This window comes from Telmatherina bonti (assembly GCF_933228915.1).
Source record: "Telmatherina bonti genome assembly, chromosome: 24".
Classification (NCBI taxonomy): Eukaryota; Metazoa; Chordata; class Actinopteri; order Atheriniformes; family Telmatherinidae; genus Telmatherina; species Telmatherina bonti.
The window spans coordinates 29507681-29530405 of NC_136633.1; the positions used below are offsets into that span (position 1 = coordinate 29507681).

General features: G+C 52.2%; 1 protein-coding gene across 1 annotated transcript in view; it reads left to right on the forward strand.

Annotated features, from left to right (window-relative positions):
- LOC306773923 (sodium-driven chloride bicarbonate exchanger-like) overlaps nucleotides 1-22725 on the forward strand; it is a gene marked incomplete at both ends in the record, with an annotated part of 107454 nt that overhangs the window by 62479 nt on the left and 22250 nt on the right. Inside the window, 8 exon segments of the mRNA XM_079263868.1 lie at nucleotides 334-480; nucleotides 3051-3151; nucleotides 3831-4005; nucleotides 5751-5884; nucleotides 6797-7042; nucleotides 7717-7822; nucleotides 8079-8240; nucleotides 12373-12486. Of these exon segments, the coding sequence (XP_079119994.1) occupies nucleotides 334-480; nucleotides 3051-3151; nucleotides 3831-4005; nucleotides 5751-5884; nucleotides 6797-7042; nucleotides 7717-7822; nucleotides 8079-8240; nucleotides 12373-12486 (1185 nt within the window).

Genomic DNA, 22725 nt, shown 5'->3' on the forward strand with positions numbered 1-22725 from the left:
GTATATGTATGTAGGGTTAGGATACATACATATGTATATGTATATATCCTAACCCTACATACATATGTATATGTATGTATCCTAACCCTACATACATATGTATATGTATGTATCCTAACCCTAAATACATATGTATATGTATGCATATGTACACTATTTGTGTGTGTATTTAAAGAGCCATAAATCCGATATCTCCTTCTGTTTCACAACATAATGAAATGTCTCATTTCCAGTGTTTGATACTTTTATTATGTAAAAAGGTTTATTATAAAGAGAATATGAAAGTGGGATGTTATCCACCTCTGCTTTGAAATATTTGCGGCTTCTCTTTAGATTTTCCACGACGTTGCTTATAAAGCCAAAGACCGGAGCGACCTGGTGGCGGGCATCGACGAGTTTCTGGATCAGGTGACCGTGTTGCCCCCTGGAGAGTGGGACCCCTCCATCAGAATAGAGCCTCCTAAAAATGTGCCGTCTCAGGTGAGATACCTGTTACCTGGTGTCGCTTCCAGCTGGGCGTCAGGTCTGTTTTAAGTCGTGGTAAAAGTATACGAGATATTTTTACTGGCTGGCTGCAAGTCGCTACAGAGAATATCCTAGCTGAGTGCTGCCGCTCCCCTGGGTTGTGTTCTCAATCCCCATCAAAACATGCTCCATTAGTTATTTTGGTAAACTGTACCTATAAAAAACTTCCGCCATCTTGTACGATTTCATCAGACTGAAAGATTCAGGTGTAAATTTTCCTTTCCTCTAAATTATCCTGTGGATGATTAAAGACAGACCAAGAACTGCACTACATATATACATACATATCTATCTATCTATCTATCTATCTATCTATACATAGTAGTGTAGTTGCAAAATATTTTAATATTTTGACATATTTTTTTTCTCATAGTTGGGGTATATATGTGTGTGTGTGCATATATATATATATACACTATTCACAAAAAGTTAGGGATATTCAGCTTTTGGGTGAAATTTCCCAACAAGCCTAAAATGCATTCAAACCTGTACAGGTGAACTTAATGTGATCTTCTCTAAGCTTTTAAATGCACATGTCCAACTGTTAAATGTTTCAATAAATTTTGCACAAGTTGCTGTTCTCTAACAAGGAGCTTAACGGCAAAAATCACGGCAGGTGTGTGATCCTTGAATTGACCAATAAATGTCCTGGTTCAATTAGAGCTGGTGTTTAAACAGTTGTCCTCATCATGCTGTTCACATTTTGACATCATGAGACCAAGACGACACCTAACAATGGAACAACAGTCCCTTGCCATTGCCATGCTTCAAACAGGACGTTCTCAGACAGAAGTGGCCACTGAGCTTGGAGTGTCACAGAGTGTCATCAGCAGGTTGCAACAGAGATATGGAGAGACTGGAAGAGTCACAGAAAGGCCTAGAAGTGGACGTCCTTTGGCCACATCCCGTGCTGATGACCGCTACATTGTGAACACTGCCCTGAGAAACCGGATGATGAATGCCACTCAACTCCAGGCACGTTTAAGAGAGGTGAGAGGCACCCAAGTGTCACGTCAGACCATTCCAAACCGTTTCCATCAGCGTGGTCTGCGTGCTAGACGACCTGCACGGGTACCTGACCACACCGCCAGGCACAGGCATCATCGTCTTGCATGGGCCAGGGAGCATTTACGCTGGACGAGGAACCAGTGGGCCTCAGTGCTGTTCTCTGATGAAAGTCGATTCACACCGAGCAGAAATGATGGCCGGCAACGATGTTGGAGACGTCAGGGAGAGCGCTATGCATCAGCCACTGTTGTCACCAGGCCAGCTTTTGGTGGTGGCGGTGTTACAGTGTGGGCAGGGGGGTCCACTTGGTACAGAACTGCCCTACACTTTGTGAATGGTACAGTGACAAGCCCATACTACCTGAATAACATCATTAATCCAGTGATTGTGCCCCTACATGAACAGCACAGGCCTAATTTCATCTTCATGGACGACAATGCTCCTGCTCATCAAGGCCGCATCATCAGGGAACGGCTGTTGGAGACTGGTGTACCTCAAATGGAACGGCCTGCACTCTCTCCAGACCTGAATCCCATTGAAAACCTGTGGGATCAGCTGAGCCGTCGTGTAGAGGCTCGAGACCCTGCACCCCAGAACCTCAATGACCTGAGGGCTGCCCTTCAAGAAGAGTGGGATGCCATGCCTCAGCAGGCAATAAGTTGCCTTGTGAACAGCATGAGACGTCGTTGTCAAGCTGTTGAATGAATTTTTTGAGATGAGGAAATCAGTAGTGCATCCTTCTACTTAAATGTCTTACTTTTATGATATTATATCACTGTAGCATCAACATATTGCATTTTCCATAAATTTCACCTGAAAGCCAAATATCCCTAACTTTTTGTGAGTAGTGTATATACATATATATATATATATATATATATATATATATATATATATATATATATATATATATTGCACAGCATTTTTTTTTAATTTGCCCCAACTATGAGAAAAAATTATGTAATTTAAAATATTTTGTAAATATAAATTTCAGACTTTTAGGAAATGAAAAGGTTAAAAATACAGAAAAAGTTCTTAAAGAATATTTTAAAGTAATATTTTTTTCTATTTTCAAAGCTTACATGTTTTTAGCTTTCCTTAATCAGAATTTTTAATTTGGCACAGGTGTGTTTACATAAAATTTGTGATAAAAAGTTAAGCCAGAAGGACTCAGTTGGACGGGTATATAACCTTTCAGGACTCCAGATAATTGAGAAATTTTTGCAAAAACAATTTAAAGTTTAAAAATCTATTTGTAAACAGTTTTTTGGATTGAATGTTTTTGTCCTAAAGTTTGGGTGAAAATGATTTCTCATGATTTTTTTCTTGTTAATCTAACAAGTAATTTTTTTCAGTGTGTGAAAATGTGGTTTATTTCTGGATGAGGGACAAACGATGGTCACGTAGCAGCAGGAAGTGGAATAAAGACGTAAAACGTCTCTGGAGCTTCATCTGCAGCTGGAAGCTGTCTCTGTCCACCGAGAGACGTTTGAGTGACGCTGATCTTAACCACACAGGAAAAGCGAAAGATTCCCCCCGTTCCCAACGGAGTGACGGATCTGGGCGAGTCTGAGAGTCATGGCGGACACGGCGGCCCTGAGCTGCAGCGCACTGGGAGGTACGTCCAGGAGAAGACAGGATAGTTCAGGTCTTAGTGTCCATCTTCCTGCCTCCTGTTAGCCGCTTCGCTGGCTGCCAACCGTACATTTATCCTGGTAAAAGGCCCTCCGGGGCCCTCTGTACAGCACAGAGATGCTCTGCTGGACTTTTACCTCATTATGACATGAGCAGATGTGAATGGACAGAAAACAAAGAGGTTAACAACAAAGAAGCACACTCCTCCAGGGAAACCAAAGCCTTGGCTGGAATCTGGCTGTTTACTTCATTAACGTTCACCGCCCAGCACTTTGACAGGAATCACGTCTAAGCCATGAAAACAAGCCAGTCCAGCCAGTAAATCCTCAGAAAGGCGGAGATTTAAACCTTCTGCTGGATATTTTACCTCCTGGTCCAGTGGTTCTGTAAATATATCAGGAGAAGATAAGCTAGCACTGCTCAAACATTTGTTCAGGTTTGCAAACTTCTGGAGAATAACAAGTGATCCCGTTTGTTTTTATTCTTATCCCATTTTTATTCTTCCTCATGTGAGACAGTAAATAACAAAACGTGTTGATTGGCGATGAAGCTGTAAACATACAGTCAGTCGTGTCTCTGCCACTGGACTGGAAGTCCAACAGTTCTGTCCTGACCCACATCCCTGGACCCATCTTGCTTCATTGCTCCTCCTCTCCCTGCAGGCTCTTTGGGGGCTTCATCTTGGACATCAAGCGAAAGGCTCCTCACTACATTTCTGACTACACAGACGCCATCAGCCTCCAGTGTCTGGCCTCCTTCCTCTTCCTCTACTGCGCCTGCATGTCACCTGTTATTACCTTCGGAGGCCTCCTGGGGGAGGCCACGGAGGGGCGCGTGGTAAGACACAACCTTATTACTTCCTGCTGTCTAAACTGGGATTATAATCCATAAAAAGTGGATAAAAACAGTCTAAACTGGGATTATAATCCATAAAAAGTGGATAAAAACAGTCTAAACTGGGATTATAATCCATAAAAAGTGGATAAAAACAGTCTAAACTGGGATTATAATCCATAAAAAGTGGATAAAAACAGTCTAAACTGGGATTATAATCCATAAAAAGTGGATAAAAACAGTCTAAACTGGGATTATAATCCATAAAAAGTGGATAAAAACAGTCTAAACTGGGATTATAATCCATAAAAATTGGATAAAAGCATTCTAAACTGGGATTATAATCCATAAAAATTGGATAAAAGCATTCTAAACTGGGATTATAATCCATAAAAAGTGGATAAAAACAGTCTAAACTGGGATTATAATCCATAAAAATTGGATAAAAGCATTCTAAACTGGGATTATAATCCATAAAAAGTGGATAAAAACAGTCTAAACTGGGATTATAATCCATAAAAAGTGGATAAAAGCATTCTAAACTGGGATTATAATCCATAAAAAGTGGATAAAAACAGTCTAAACTGGGATTATAGTCTATAACAGGTTATTATAATGGTTATTATAATGTATTAAAAGTGGATAAAAACTTATATATTTTCTTACATTTCGAGACACAACCAAGTTTAAAACAGGTGTCGGATGAACCGGCCTGGGATTAGGAGTTGTAAGGATTACGATACTAATTCCTACAAACGCATCACTTGTTCTTAACACTCTAATAATTCCTAGGATTACATTACTAATTCCTGGGATTATTTTATTAATTCCTAGGAATACATCATTAATTCCTCGGCCTACTTTACTCATTCCTGAAGTTTCTTTACTGATTCTTAAAACTATGCAACAAATTCTCAGGATAATAAAATTACTTTAATAATTTCTTAAGTATACTTCGATTATTTCTACGGTTACATGATAAATTCCTGGGAATAATTTAGCTAATCCTAGGAACATAGTAATTCCTAGTACCATATTACTAATTCTCAGAGATCATAACTAATTCTTAGGATTACTTCGCTGATTCCTGGAGTTATATAACTAATTACTCTGAATATTTTATTAAATTCTTGGAATATGTTAGTAATTCATAGAACTATATTACTAGAATTCCTAGAAATAGTTTCCAGTTCCTCGGACTACTTTACAAGTTTCTGGTGTTACATGACTAAATATGAGGGCTAATTCTAAGTATTACTTTACTAATTCAGAGGAATACATCACTGAGCGTTGGATACATAACTCACTATTTCACCAAATCTTACGAATATCTTACATATTCCGACAACTGTATCACTAATTCTTTAAACTCTACTAATTCCTAGGATTAGTTTAGTCATTTGTAAAAAAAAACGGCACTAATTCTGAGGTCTACTGGTTCCTAGAGTGACATTACAAATAAGTAAGTTACGATCTTACTAAATCCCAGGAATACATTACTTATTCCTATTTCCTCGGAATATGTGACTAATTCTTATCATAACTTTACTGATTGTTAGAAATATATCACTGAGTGTTTGTGTGACGGAAAGTCACTATGAGTCCGTTCTATGGATCAACATGCGCCTGTACGATATTCTGTACGTTAGCATCTTTAGCTTTAAACTGAACTTAGCACATGTAGCTACAACATGCCAGTGTCAGGACCAGTGAGATTAAATCTGGGAAATCTCCTCCTATGTTTCCAGAGTGCTATCGAGTCCCTGTTCGGGGCCTCCATGACTGGGATCGCCTACTCTCTGTTTGCTGGTCAGCCTCTCACCATCCTGGGCAGCACGGGACCAGTTCTTGTCTTTGAGAAGATCCTCTTTAAGTTTTGCAAGTAGGCTGTTTTCTTCTTCTTCTGTTACTTTTTCCATGTTTTAGTCAGGATGAGAGCTGGCTTATAAAAATATTATTTCATCCAATATTGATTCATAAAACTAAGAATATTTTAGAAGTTATTTTCTGGTGACAACAGGACTCTGGTGTGACTTAGCGATGCTAGGCGTAATCTCAGCATATAAACACAACTGAAAGGTTTCTCTCTCCGAGATGACGCTGCATTCAGACGTTTTCATTCTTCATTCTTCATTCTTCCCATTTGTTTGTAAAGTATTTAGCAGTTTATTACTTTTCACATCAATAGATAATGCTAACACTGTAAGTTCCCACATTAGCTGCTAACAGTAAGAACCAGGACTATCACATAAACAACAGACACTAAAGTTTTAGGTTTCCACATTAGCATCTAATGCTAAGACTTTAAGGTCCCACATTAGCATCTAATGCTAACACTGTAGGTCCCACATTAGCATCTAATGCTAACACTGTAGGTCCCACATTAGCATCTAATGCTAAGACTTTAAGGTCCCACATTAGCATCTAATGCTAACACTGTAGGTCCCACATTAGCATCTAATGCTAAGACTTTAAGGTCCCACATTAGCATCTAATGCTAACACTGTAGGTCCCACATTAGCATCTAATGCTAAGACTTTCAGGTCCCACATTAGCATCTAATGCTAACACTGTAGGTCCCACATTAGCAGCTTATGCTAAAAATGTAGCCTTTAGCATTAGTAACTAATACTGCGAGCTTTAACATTAGCGACTAAGAAGGCTCCTCCATGTTAAACAAACCATGAATGTTTTGAAAATAAATATTCCAGCGAACACGTAGGACCCTGGTCAGGACAGGGATCAGGGTGGATTTATTCAGCAGCAGCTTTACATCTGGAATGCTGCGTTGCAGAGAGTACGGCCTGTCGTACCTGTCTCTGAGGACCTGCATCGGCTTGTGGACGGCCTTCTTCTGCCTGCTGCTGGTGGCCACTGATGCCAGCTCGCTGGTCTGCTACATCACGCGCTTCACAGAAGAAGCTTTCGCTGCTCTCATCTGCATTATCTTCATCTACGAGGCGCTGGAGAAGCTGATTCACCTGGGGGTGCACTATCCCATCAACAAACACAACAACCTGCAGAAACTCACCCAGTACTGGCAAGTTCCTCTCCTTTCCAGCTTTTACAGAGAAAACACCAGCAGTCAGAGGATTTAAAACCTTTTTATTGGAATTAGTTACCAGGTAAAGAGGAAAAACAAAGTTCTGAGGACGGACTGGGTTTTGTGTGCAGTCTTTCTCCAGATGTCAGACGGCGTGCAGCTGCGTCATGCTGCTGCACGCCGTCTGACGTTGCAAAAGAGGTCACGTGACTTCTTCAGGCTTCTGTACGTCAAGCGAACAAGGTCCAACAACGCGACCTGACAGGGATTTCTCCTGGATGACGTCACGGATCACATTAATACAAACTTTACTAAGAGCAGAACGACGTCAGCCATTTTGGTTGCTATGACGACCATTCACCTGAAATCCTGACTCACAGCTTCCTTTCTTTAGTTGCATGAAAATACTGAAATAAACAAAGATAAAGAAGATTTATTAGCGTAAGAGGAGTCACTGAGAAACGAGTTTTCTGGCATGAGAAGGTTCATATCTGACGTGTTCCTGCGGTTATGGATCATTTCTACGTCTCATCGATGAAGACTTATTGAAAACTGTCTTTTTTACTCTAAAAGATGAATAATTGAGGCGGGACAAGCGGCTGAGAAAATGAATAATTGAAGCGAAAGCTTGTCGTGTTGGGAGATGAAAGCGAGATGAAATGTGTGTGCAGGTGTGTGTGCGTGGAGCCCAGAGCGCCGAGCAACGAGACGCTGCGTCTGTGGGAGGAGAGGAACGTCACGGCCTTGCAGGTCAACTGGAGCTCGCTGGAGGTGGCGGTAAGAGCGGCTTTAGACGTGAAACATCAGGCTGTGGTCCGGGTTTATCCGGGTCTCCAGACCAGGAAACCAGCACCGGAACATAGACATGTTTCACTACAGACTTCCCGTCATGTAATGATGCTTTACCTCATCATGGAAGTCACATGACTTCACCTGAACGTCCACGCTTCACCCACTCATCAGTGACTGTTTGCTTCTTCCCCACCACCATCATCATCATCACCATCATCACTCCGTCCTCTGGGGCCAGTAGGAGTGCGAGATGCTGCATGGCGACTTCGAGGGCAGCGCCTGTGGTCACCATGGTCCCTACATCCCGGACGTCCTGTTCTGGTGCGTGGTCCTCTTCTTCTCTACCGTCTTCATGTCTGCGTTCCTCAAGGAGTTCAAGACGAGCCGCTACTTCCCCACCAAGGTACGAGTCCACACAGGCCTACAGGGATTCCTTCATCTTACTCTGAGACGCCAGTAGAGTCTCTGAATTACTGTCAGATGGTTACCATGGAGACACGGATGCAGAGATGTGACGTCTCATTTCCTGTCTGGTCGCTACAGTGACAACATCCACAACCACGGTGTTGTTGTTCCGAATTCCACTCGTTCCTCTGGAGCGTCGCCCTCTGCCTGTACCCGGGCTCGGGACCGGCCCTCAGGGGACCCGAGGGTCCCCCTCCGCCCACCTTCCGTCTTTTTATATATTTTTTAAATATATAAAAAAATATTTACTGGAAAGATTTATTAATGAAATTATTTGATAAATTATTTAAATTATTACTTATCAGGATGTCAGGATGATGCGGCGTTAGACCGAATTTATCTGCTTTTTATCTGGGATGTTTTCTGTAAATCCCAGCCTGCATGTAAGGCTGGAAACTGTCTCTTCCTCTGCAGCGTCAGTCCAACACCGCCAGCTGTCGGCGGTTTCAGCTCACAGCAAAAATAAACAGAAAAGAAAACCCTGCAGTGTGAGCAGTCTGTGTGCAGAATGTCTATGTGCAGCGTGTCTGTGTGCAGCGTGTCTATGTACAGCGTGTCTATGTGCAGCGTGTCTGTGTGCAGAGTGTCTGTGTGCAGCGTGTCTGTGTACAGCGTGTCTGTGTGCAGAATGTCTATGTGCAGCGTGTCTGTGTGCAGCGTGTCTATGTACAGCGTGTCTATGTGCAGCGTGTCTGTGTGCAGAGTGTCTATGTGCAGCGTGTCTGTGTACAGCGTGTCTGTGTGCAGCGTGTCTGTGTGCAGCGTGTCTGTGTGCAGAGTGTCTATGTGCAGCGTGTCTGTGTGCAGCGTGTCTATGTACAGAATGTCTATGTGCAGCGTGTCTGTGTGCAGCGTGTCTGTGTACAGCGTGTCTGTGTGCAGAATGTCTATGTGCAGCGTGTCTGTGTGCAGCGTGTCTATGTACAGCGTGTCTATGTGCAGCGTGTCTGTGTGCAGAGTGTCTATGTGCAGCGTGTCTGTGTACAGCGTGTCTGTGTGCAGCGTGTCTGTGTGCAGCGTGTCTATGTGCAGCGTGTCTGTGTGCAGCGTGTCTATGTGCAGCGTGTCTGTGTGCAGCGTGTCTGTGTGCAGCGTGTCTGTGTGCAGCGTGTCTGTGTACAGCGTGTCTGTGTGCAGAATGTCTATGTGCAGCGTGTCTGTGTGCAGCGTGTCTATGTACAGCGTGTCTATGTGCAGCGTGTCTGTGTGCAGAGTGTCTATGTGCAGCGTGTCTGTGTACAGCGTGTCTGTGTGCAGCGTGTCTGTGTGCAGCGTGTCTGTGTGCAGAGTGTCTATGTGCAGCGTGTCTGTGTGCAGCGTGTCTATGTACAGAATGTCTATGTGCAGCGTGTCTGTGTGCAGCGTGTCTGTGTACAGCGTGTCTGTGTGCAGAATGTCTATGTGCAGCGTGTCTGTGTGCAGCGTGTCTATGTACAGCGTGTCTATGTGCAGCGTGTCTGTGTGCAGAGTGTCTATGTGCAGCGTGTCTGTGTACAGCGTGTCTGTGTGCAGCGTGTCTGTGTGCAGCGTGTCTATGTGCAGCGTGTCTGTGTGCAGCGTGTCTATGTGCAGCGTGTCTGTGTGCAGCGTGTCTGTGTGCAGCGTGTCTGTGTGCAGCGTGTCTGTGTGCAGTGTCTGTGTGCAGCGTGTCTATGTGCAGCGTGTCTATGTGCAGCGTGTCTATGTGCAGCGTGTCTGTGTGCAGCGTGTCTATGTGCAGCGTGTCTGTGTGCAGCGTGTCTATGTACAGAATGTCTATGTGCAGCGTGTCTGTGTGCAGCGTGTCTGTGTACAGCGTGTCTGTGTGCAGAATGTCTATGTACAGCGTGTCTATGTGCAGCGTGTCTGTGTGCAGAATGTCTGTGTACAGCGTGTCTATGTACAGAATGTCTATGTGCAGCGTGTCTGTGTGCAGAGTGTCTGTGTGCAGCGTGTCTATGTACAGAATGTCTATGTGCAGCGTGTCTGTGTGCAGCGTGTCTATGTGCAGCGTGTCTGTGTGCAGAATGTCTATGTACAGCGTGTCTATGTACAGAATGTCTATGTGCAGCGTGTCTGTGTGCAGCGTGTCTGTGTGCAGCGTGTCTATGTACAGAATGTCTATGTGCAACGTGTCTGTGTGCAGCGTGTCTATGTGCAGCGTGTCTATGTGCAGCGTGTCTGTGTGCAGAATGTCTATGTACAGCGTGTCTATGTACAGAATGTCTATGTGCAGCGTGTCTGTGTGCAGCGTGTCTGTGTGCAGCGTGTCTATGTACAGAATGTCTATGTGCAACGTGTCTGTGTGCAGCGTGTCTATGTGCAGCGTGTCTGTGTGCAGCGTGTCTGTGCAGCGTGTCTGTGTGCAGCGTGTCTATGTGCAGCGTGTCTGTGTGCAGCGTGTCTGTGTGCAGCGTGTCTGTGTGCAGCGTGTCTGTGTGCAGCGTGTCTGTGTGCAGCGTGTCTGTGTGCAGCGTGTCTATGTACAGAATGTCTATGTGCAGCGTGTCTGTGTGCAGCGTGTCTGTGTGCAGAATGTCTATGTGCAGCGTGTCTATGTGCAGCGTGTCTGTGTGCAGCGTGTCTATGTGCAGCGTGTCTGTGTGCAGCGTGTCTATGTGCAGCGTGTCTATGTGCAGCGTGTCTATGTGCAGCGTGTCTGTGTGCAGCGTGTCTGTGTGCAGCGTGTCTGTGTGCAGCGTGTCTGTGTGCAGCGTGTCTATGTACAGAATGTCTATGTGCAGCGTGTCTGTGTGCAGCGTGTCTGTGTGCAGAGTGTCTATGTGCAGCGTGTCTGTGTGCAGCGTGTCTATGTACAGAATGTCTATGTGCAGCGTGTCTGTGTGCAGCGTGTCTATGTGCAGCGTGTCTATGTGCAGCGTGTCTGTGTGCAGAATGTCTATGTACAGCGTGTCTATGTACAGAATGTCTATGTGCAGCGTGTCTGTGTGCAGCGTGTCTGTGTGCAGCGTGTCTATGTACAGAATGTCTATGTGCAGCGTGTCTGTGTGCAGCGTGTCTATGTGCAGCGTGTCTATGTGCAGCATGTCTGTGTGCAGAATGTCTATGTACAGCGTGTCTATGTACAGAATGTCTATGTGCAGCGTGTCTGTGTGCAGCGTGTCTGTGTGCAGCGTGTCTGTGTGCAGCGTGTCTATGTACAGAATGTCTATGTGCAACGTGTCTGTGTGCAGCGTGTCTATGTGCAGCGTGTCTGTGCAGCGTGTCTGTGTGCAGCGTGTCTATGTGCAGCGTGTCTATGTGCAGCGTGTCTATGTGCAGCGTGTCTATGTGCAGCGTGATGTGTGCAGCGTGTCTATGTGCAGCGTGTCTGTGTGCAGCGCGTCTATGTGCAGCGCGTCTGTGTGCAGCGTGTCTGTGTGCAGCGCGTCTGTGTGCAGCGCGTCTGTGTGCAGTGCGTCTATGTGCAGCGCGTCTATGTGCAGCGTGTCTGTGTGCAGCGCGTCTATGTGCAGCGCGTCTATGTGCAGCGTGTCTATGTGCAGCGTGATGTGGGCCCACTGTCGCCCCCCTGTGGTGATAAATAGGAGTGTTTTCTGTTCCAGCAGGTGTAATTTAACACACAGACGTTCAGGATAGATATGTAACTCTGCAGTGTAACACACCGTGAATGTCTGGTCAGGTTAAACACGTAGAAGTGTGTTAACACATCAGGTGTTGTTTCTGTCATCCAACGTGTGTTTACTTCATAACAACAGGAGTGAGAGGCGCAGCACCTCCGTATATCAGACTAAACCAGGCTTTCTGATGCTGGTCACATGACCTGCTCAGTCTGCAGCTTCTAACCTCAGACACGTGGAGAACGCAGATGTTTGGACTGAAGAGACGATAATTGAGAGAAATCTGCTTAATTTTGAAAGCATGTTGTGGAAGGTCTGAAAATTTCATTTGAAAAATGTCTGTTAAAAATGTTACAATCAGGATCAATAATGAAGCGATCTTTGAGCGAACGTTATGGATTATTGTGACATCACTCGGATGTGACAGGAAGTAGCGAAGAGCCGTGACTTTATTCAGCATCATGACGTCATGTCAACCAGCTGGATGCAGATCTGTCCGTTTACTTTCAGGTGAGAGCCATCATCAGCGACTTCGCCGTCTTCATCACCATCCTCACCATGGTGTTGGTAGACTACGCTCTGGGGATCCCTTCTCCGAAGCTACAGGTGCCCAGCAAGTTCAAGGTGAGTCTGGATCAGCTGCAAGACTCCAGCCGGACAAACATCTCCAGACGGACATAACGACGGACACATCCACGCTGACGTAACGACGGACACGTTCACGCTGACGTAACGACGGACACGTCCACGCTGACGTAACGACGGACACGTCCACGCGACGGACACATCCACGCTGACGTAACGACGGACACGTCCACGCGACGGACACATCCACGCTGACGTAACGAAGGACACGTCCACGCTGACGTAACAACGGACACGTCCACGCGACGGACACGTCCACGCTGACGTAACGACGGACACGTCCACGCTGACATAACGACGGACACATCCACGTGACGTAACGACGGACACGTCCACGCGGACGTAACGACGGACACGTCCACGCTGACGTAACGACGGACACGTCCACGCGACGGACACGTCCATGCTGACGTAACGACGGACACGTCCACGCTGACATAACGACGGACACATCCACGTGACGGACACGTCCACGCGACGGACGTAACGACGGACACGTCCACGCTGACGTAACGACGGACACGTCCACGCTGACGTAACGACGGACACGTCCACGCTGACGTAACGTAGGACACGTCCACGCGACGGACACGTCCATGTTGACATAACGACGGACACGTCCACGCTGACATAACGACGGACACGTCCACGCGACGGACACGTCCACGCTGACGTAACTACGGACACGTCCACGCGGACGTAAGGACGGACACGTCCACGCGGACGTAACGACGGACACGTCCACGCGGACGTAACGACGGACACGTCCACGCTGACGTAACGTAGGACACGTCCACGCGACGGACACGTCCACGCGACGGACACGTCCATGTTGACATAACGACGGACACGTCCACGCTGACATAACGACGGACACATCCACGCGACGGACACGTCCACGCTAACGTAACGACGGACACGTCCACGCGACGGACACGTCCACGCTGACGTAACGACGGACGCGTCCACGCGACGGACACGTCCACGCTGACGTAACGTAGGACACGTCCACGCGACGGACACGTCCATGTTGACATAACGACGGACACGTCCACGCTGACATAACGACGGACACGTCCACGCGACGGACACGTCCACGCTGACGTAACGACGGACACGTCCACGCGGATGTAACGACGGACACGTCCACGCGGACGTAACGACGGACACGTCCACGCGACGGACACGTCCATCTTGACATAACGACGGACACGTCCATGTTGACATAACGACGGACACGTCCACGCTGACATAACGACGGACACGTCCACGCGACGGACACGTCCACGCTGACGTAACGACGGACACGTCCAGGCTGACGTAATTACAGACACGTCCACGCTGACGTAACGACGGACACGTCCACGCGGATGTAACGACGGACACATCCACGCGGACGTAACGACGGACACGTCCACGCGGACGTAACGACGGACACGTCCACGCTGACGTAACGTAGGACACGTCCACGCGACGGACACGTCCACGCTGACGTAACGACGGACACGTCCACGCTGACGTAACGACGGACACGTCCACGCGACGGACACGTCCACGCGACGGACACGTCCACGCTGACGTAACGACGGACACGTCCACGCGGATGTAACGACGGACACGTCCACGCGGACGTAACGACGGACACGTCCACGCGACGGACACGTCCACGCGACGGACACGTCCATGTTGACATAACGACGGACACGTCCATGTTGACATAACGACGGACACGTCCACGCTGACATAACGACGGACACGTCCACGCGACGGACACGTCCACGCTGACGTAACGACGGACACGTCCACGCTGACGTAATTACAGACACGTCCACGCTAACGTAACGACGGACACGTCCACGCGGACGTAACGACGGACACGTCCACGCGGACGTAACGACGGACACGTCCACGCTGACGTAACGACGGACACGTCCACGCGACGGACACGTCCATGCTGACGTAACGACGGACACGTCCACGCTGACATAACGACGGACACATCCACGCTGACATAACGACGGACACATCCACGTGACGGACACGTCCACGCGACGGACGTAACGACGGACACGTCCACGCTGACGTAACGACGGACACGTCCACGCTGACGTAACGACGGACACGTCCACGCTGACGTAACGTAGGACACGTCCACGCGACGGACACGTCCATGTTGACATAACGACGGACACGTCCACGCTGACATAACGACGGACACGTCCACGCGACGGACACGTCCACGCTGACGTAACGACGGACACGTCCACGCTGACGTAACGACGGACACGTCCACGCGACGGACACGTCCACGCTGACGTAACGACGGACGCGTCCACGCGACGGACACGTCCACGCGACGGACACGTCCACGCTGACGTAACGACGGACACGTCCACGCGACGGACACGTCCACGCTGACGTAACGACGGACACGTCCACGCGGATGTAACGACGGACACGTCCACGCGACGGACACGTCCATGTTGACATAACGACGGACACGTCCATGTTGACATAACGACGGACACGTCCACGCTGACATAACGACGGACACGTCCACGCTGACGTAACGACGGACATGTCCACGCTGACGTAATTACAGACACGTCCACGCTGACGTAACGACGGACACGTCCACGCGGATGTAACGACGGACACGTCCACGCTGACGTAACGACGGACACGTCCACGCTGACGTAACGTAGGACACGTCCACGCGACGGACACGTCCATGTTGACATAACGACGGACACGTCCACGCTGACGTAACGACGGACACGTCCACGCGACGGACGCGTCCACGCTGACGTAACGACGGACGCGTCCACGCGACGGACACGTCCACGCGACGGACACGTCCACGCTGACGTAACGACGGACACGTCCACGCGACGGACACGTCCACGCTGACATAACGACGGACGCGTCCACGCGACAGACACGTCCACGCGACGGACACGTCCACGCTGACGTAACGACGGACACGTCCACGTTGACATAACGACGGACACGTCCACGCTGACATAACGACGGACACGTCCACGCTGACGTAACGACGGACACGTCCACGCTGACGTAACAACGGACACGTCCACGCTGACGTAACGACGGACACGTCCACGCTGACGTAACTACGGACACGTCCACGCGGACGTAAGGACGGACACGTCCACGCGGACGTAACGACGGACACGTCCACGCGGACGTAACGACGGACACGTCCACGCTGACGTAACGTAGGACACGTCCACGCGACGGACACGTCCATGTTGACATAACGACGGACACGTCCACGCTGACATAACGACGGACACATCCACGCGACGGACACGTCCACGCTAACGTAACGACGGACACGTCCACGCGACGGACACGTCCACGCTGACGTAACGACGGACGCGTCCACGCGACGGACACGTCCACGCTGACGTAACGTAGGACACGTCCACGCGACGGACACGTCCATGTTGACATAACGACGGACACGTCCACGCTGACATAACGACGGACACGTCCACGCGACGGACACGTCCACGCTGACGTAACGTAGGACACGTCCACGCGGATGTAACGACGGACACGTCCACGCGGACGTAACGACGGACACGTCCACGCGACGGACACGTCCATGTTGACATAACGACGGACACGTCCATGTTGACATAACGACGGACACGTCCACGCTGACATAACGACGGACACGTCCACGCGACGGACACGTCCACGCTGACGTAACGACGGACACGTCCACGCTGACGTAACGACGGACACGTCCACGCGACGGACACGTCCACGCTGACGTAACGACGGACGCGTCCACGCGACGGACACGTCCACGCTGACGTAACGACGGACGCGTCCACGCGACGGACACGTCCACGCTGACGTAACGTAGGACACGTCCACGCGACGGACACGTCCATGTTGACATAACGACGGACACGTCCACGCTGACATAACGACGGACACGTCCACGCGACGGACACGTCCACGCTGACGTAACGACGGACACGTCCACGCTGACGTAATTACAGACACGTCCACGCTGACGTAACGACGGACACGTCCACGCGGATGTAACGACGGACACATCCACGCGGACGTAACGACGGACACGTCCACGCTGACGTAACGTAGGACACGTCCACGCGACGGACACGTCCATGTTGACATAACGACGGACACGTCCACGCTGACATAACGACGGACACGTCCACGCGACGGACACGTCCACGCTGACGTAACGACGGACACGTCCACGCTGACGTAACGACGGACACGTCCACGCTGACGTAACGACGGACACGTCCACGCGACGGACACGTCCACGCTGACGTAACGACGGACACGTCCACGCGACGGACATGTCCACGCTGACGTAACGACGGACACGTCCACGCGACGGACATGTCCACGCTGACGTAACGACGGACACGTCCACGCGGATGTAACGACGGACACGTCCACGCGGACGTAACGACGGACACGTCCACGCGACGGACACGTCCACGCGACGGACACGTCCATGTTGACATAACGACGGACACGTCCACGCGACGGACACGTCCATGTTGACATAACGACGGACACGTCCACGCTGACATAACGACGGACACGTCCACGCGACGGACACGTCCACGCGACGGACACGTCCACGCTGACGTAACGACGGACACGTCCACGCTGACGTAATTACAGACACGTCCACGCTGACGTAACGACGGACACGTCCACGCGGATGTAACGACGGACACATCCACGCGGACGTAACGACGGACACGTCCACGCTGACGTAACGTAGGACACGTCCACGCGACGGACACGTCCATGTTGACATAACGACGGACACGTCCACGCTGACATAACGACGGACACGTCCACGCGACGGACACGTCCACGCTGACGTAACGACGGACACGTACACGCGACGGACACGTCCACGCTGACGTAACGACGGACACGTCCACGCGACGGACACGTCCACGCTGACGTAACGACGGACGCGTCCACGCGACGGACACGTCCACGCTGACGTAACGTAGGACACGTCCACGCGACGGACACGTCCACGCTGACGTAACGACGGACGCGTCCACGCGACGGACACGTCCACGCGACGGACACGTCCACGCTGACGTAACGACGGACACGTCCACGCGACGGACACGTCCACGCTGACGTAACGACGGACACGTCCACGCGGATGTAACGACGGACACGTCCACGCGACGGACACGTCCATGTTGACATAACGACGGACACGTCCATGTTGACATAACGACGGACACGTCCACGCTGACATAACGACGGACACGTCCACGCGACGGACACGTCCACGCTGACGTAACGACGGACATGTCCACGCTGACGTAATTACAGACACGTCCACGCTGACGTAACGACGGACACGTCCACGCGGATGTAACGACGGACACGTCCACGCTGACGTAACGACGGACACGTCCATGCTGACGAAACGTAGGACACGTCCACGCGACGGACACGTCCACGCTGACGTAACGACGGACACGTCCACGCTGACGTAACTACGGACACGTCCACGCGGACGTAAGGACGGACACGTCCACGCGGACGTAACGACGGACACGTCCACGCGGACGTAACGACGGACACGTCCACGCTGACGTAACGTAGGACACGTCCACGCGACGGACACGTCCACGCGACGGACACGTCCATGTTGACATAACGACGGACACATCCACGCTGACATAACGACGGACACATCCACGCGACGGACACGTCCACGCTAACGTAACGACGGACACGTCCACGCGACGGACACGTCCACGCTGACGTAACGACGGACGCGTCCACGCGACGGACACGTCCACGCTGACGTAACGTAGGACACGTCCACGCGACGGACACGTCCATGTTGACATAACGACGGACACGTCCACGCTGACATAACGACGGACACGTCCACGCGACGGACACGTCCACGCTGACGTAACGACGGACACGTACACGCGACGGACACGTCCACGCTGACGTAACGACGGACACGTCCACGCGACGGACACGTCCACGCTGACGTAACGACGGACGCGTCCACGCGACGGACACGTCCACGCTGACGTAACGTAGGACACGTCCACGCGACGGACACGTCCACGCTGACGTAACGACGGACGCGTCCACGCGACGGACACGTCCACGCGACGGACACGTCCACGCTGACGTAACGACGGACACGTCCACGCGACGGACACGTCCACGCTGACGTAACGACGGACACGTCCACGCGGATGTAACGACGGACACGTCCACGCGACGGACACGTCCATGTTGACATAACGACGGACACGTCCATGTTGACATAACGACGGACACGTCCACGCTGACATAACGACGGACACGTCCACGCGACGGACACGTCCACGCTGACGTAACGACGGACATGTCCACGCTGACGTAATTACAGACACGTCCACGCTGACGTAACGACGGACACGTCCACGCGGATGTAACGACGGACACGTCCACGCTGACGTAACGACGGACACGTCCACGCTGACGTAACGTAGGACACGTCCACGCGACGGACACGTCCATGTTGACATAACGACGGACACGTCCACGCTGACGTAACGACGGACACGTCCACGCGACGGACGCGTCCACGCTGACGTAACGACGGACGCGTCCACGCGACGGACACGTCCACGCGACGGACACGTCCACGCTGACGTAACGACGGACACGTCCACGCGACGGACACGTCCACGCTGACATAACGACGGACGCGTCCACGCGACAGACACGTCCACGCGACGGACACGTCCACGCTGACGTAACGACGGACACGTCCACGTTGACATAACGACGGACACGTCCACGCTGACATAACGACGGACACGTCCACGCTGACGTAACGACGGACACGTCCACGCTGACATAACAACGGACACGTCCACGCTGACGTAACGACGGACACGTCCACGCTGACGTAACTACGGACACGTCCACGCGGACGTAAGGACGGACACGTCCACGCGGACGTAACGACGGACACGTCCACGCGGACGTAACGACGGACACGTCCACGCTGACGTAACGTAGGACACGTCCACGCGACGGACACGTCCACGCGACGGACACGTCCATGTTGACATAACGACGGACACATCCACGCTGACATAACGACGGACACATCCACGCGACGGACACGTCCACGCTAACGTAACGACGGACACGTCCACGCGACGGACACGTCCACGCTGACGTAACGACGGACGCGTCCACGCGACGGACACGTCCACGCTGACGTAACGTAGGACACGTCCACGCGACGGACACGTCCATGTTGACATAACGACGGACACGTCCACGCTGACATAACGACGGACACGTCCACGCGACGGACACGTCCACGCTGACGTAACGTAGGACACGTCCACGCGGATGTAACGACGGACACGTCCATGCGGACGTAACGACGGACACGTCCACGCGACGGACACGTCCATGTTGACATAACGACGGACACGTCCATGTTGACATAACGACGGACACGTCCACGCTGACATAACGACGGACACGTCCACGCGACGGACACGTCCACGCTGACGTAACGACGGACATGTCCACGCTGACGTAATTACAGACACGTCCACGCTGACGTAACGACGGACACGTCCACGCGGATGTAACGACGGACACGTCCACGCTGACGTAACGACGGACACGTCCACGCTGACGTAACGTAGGACACGTCCACGCGACGGACACGTCCATGTTGACATAACGACGGACACGTCCACGCTGACGTAACGACGGACACGTCCACGCGACGGACGCGTCCACGCTGACGTAACGACGGACGCGTCCACGCGACGGACACGTCCACGCGACGGACACGTCCACGCTGACGTAACGACGGACACGTCCACGCGACGGACACGTCCACGCTGACATAACGACGGACGCGTCCACGCGACAGACACGTCCACGCGACGGACACGTCCACGCTGACGTAACGACGGACACGTCCACGTTGACATAACGACGGACACGTCCACGCTGACATAACGACGGACACGTCCACGCTGACGTAACGACGGACACGTCCACGCTGACGTAACAACGGACACGTCCACGCTGACGTAACGACGGACACGTCCACGCTGACGTAACTACGGACACGTCCACGCGGACGTAAGGACGGACACGTCCACGCGGACGTAACGACGGACACGTCCACGCGGACGTAACGACGGACACGTCCACGCTGACGTAACGTAGGACACGTCCACGCGACGGACACGTCCATGTTGACATAACGACGGACACGTCCACGCTGACATAACGACGGACACATCCACGCGACGGACACGTCCACGCTAACGTAACGACGGACACGTCCACGCGACGGACACGTCCACGCGGACGTAACGACGGACACGTCCACGCGGATGTAACGACGGACACGTCCACGCGGACGTAACGACGGACACGTCCACGCGACGGACACGTCCATGTTGACATAACGACGGACACGTCCACGCTGACATAACGACGGACACGTCCACGCGACGGACACGTCCACGCTGACGTAACGACGGACTCGTCCACGCGACGGACACGTCCACGCTGACGTAACGACGGACGCGTCCACGCGACGGACACGTCCACGCTGACGTAACGACGGACGCGTCCACGCGACGGACACGTCCACGCTGACGTAACGTAGGACACGTCCACGCGACGGACACGTCCATGTTGACATAACGACGGACACGTCCACGCTGACATAACGACGGACACGTCCACGCGACGGACACGTCCACGCTGACGTAACGACGGACACGTCCACGCTGACGTAATTACAGACACGTCCACGCTGACGTAACGACGGACACGTCCACGCGGATGTAACGACGGACACATCCACGCGGACGTAACGACGGAAACGTCCACGCTGACGTAACGTAGGACACGTCCACGCGACGGACACGTCCATGTTGACATAACGACGGACACGTCCACGCTGACATAACGACGGACACGTCCACGCGACGGACACGTCCACGCTGACGTAACGACGGACACGTCCACGCTGACGTAACGACGGACACGTCCACGCTGACGTAACGACGGACACGTCCACGCGACGGACACGTCCACGCTGACGTAACGACGGACACGTCCACGCGACGGACATGTCCACGCTGACGTAACGACGGACACGTCCACGCGACGGACATGTCCACGCTGACGTAACGACGGACACGTCCACGCGGATGTAACGACGGACACGTCCACGCGGACGTAACGACGGACACGTCCACGCGACGGACACGTCCACGCGACGGACACGTCCATGTTGACATAACGACGGACACGTCCACGCGACGGACACGTCCATGTTGACATAACGACGGACACGTCCACGCTGACATAACGACGGACACGTCCACGCGACGGACACGTCCACGCGACGGACACGTCCACGCTGACGTAACGACGGACACGTCCACGCTGACGTAATTACAGACACGTCCACGCGACGGACACGTCCATGTTGACATAACGACGGACACGTCCACGCTGACGTAACGACGGACACGTCCACGCGACGGACGCGTCCACGCTGACGTAACGACGGACGCGTCCACGCGACGGACACGTCCACGCGACGGACACGTCCACGCTGACGTAACGACGGACACGTCCACGCGACGGACACGTCCACGCTGACATAACGACGGACGCGTCCACGCGACAGACACGTCCACGCGACGGACACGTCCACGCTGACGTAACGACGGACACGTCCACGTTGACATAACGACGGACACGTCCACGCTGACATAACGACGGACACGTCCACGCTGACGTAACGACGGACACGTCCACGCTGACGTAACAACGGACACGTCCACGCTGACGTAACGACGGACACGTCCACGCTGACGTAACTACGGACACGTCCACGCGGACGTAAGGACGGACACGTCCACGCGGACGTAACGACGGACACGTCCACGCGGACGTAACGACGGACACGTCCACGCTGACGTAACGTAGGACACGTCCACGCGACGGACACGTCCATGTTGACATAACGACGGACACGTCCACGCTGACATAACGACGGACACATCCACGCGACGGACACGTCCACGCTAACGTAACGACGGACACGTCCACGCGACGGACACGTCCACGCTGACGTAACGACGGACGCGTCCA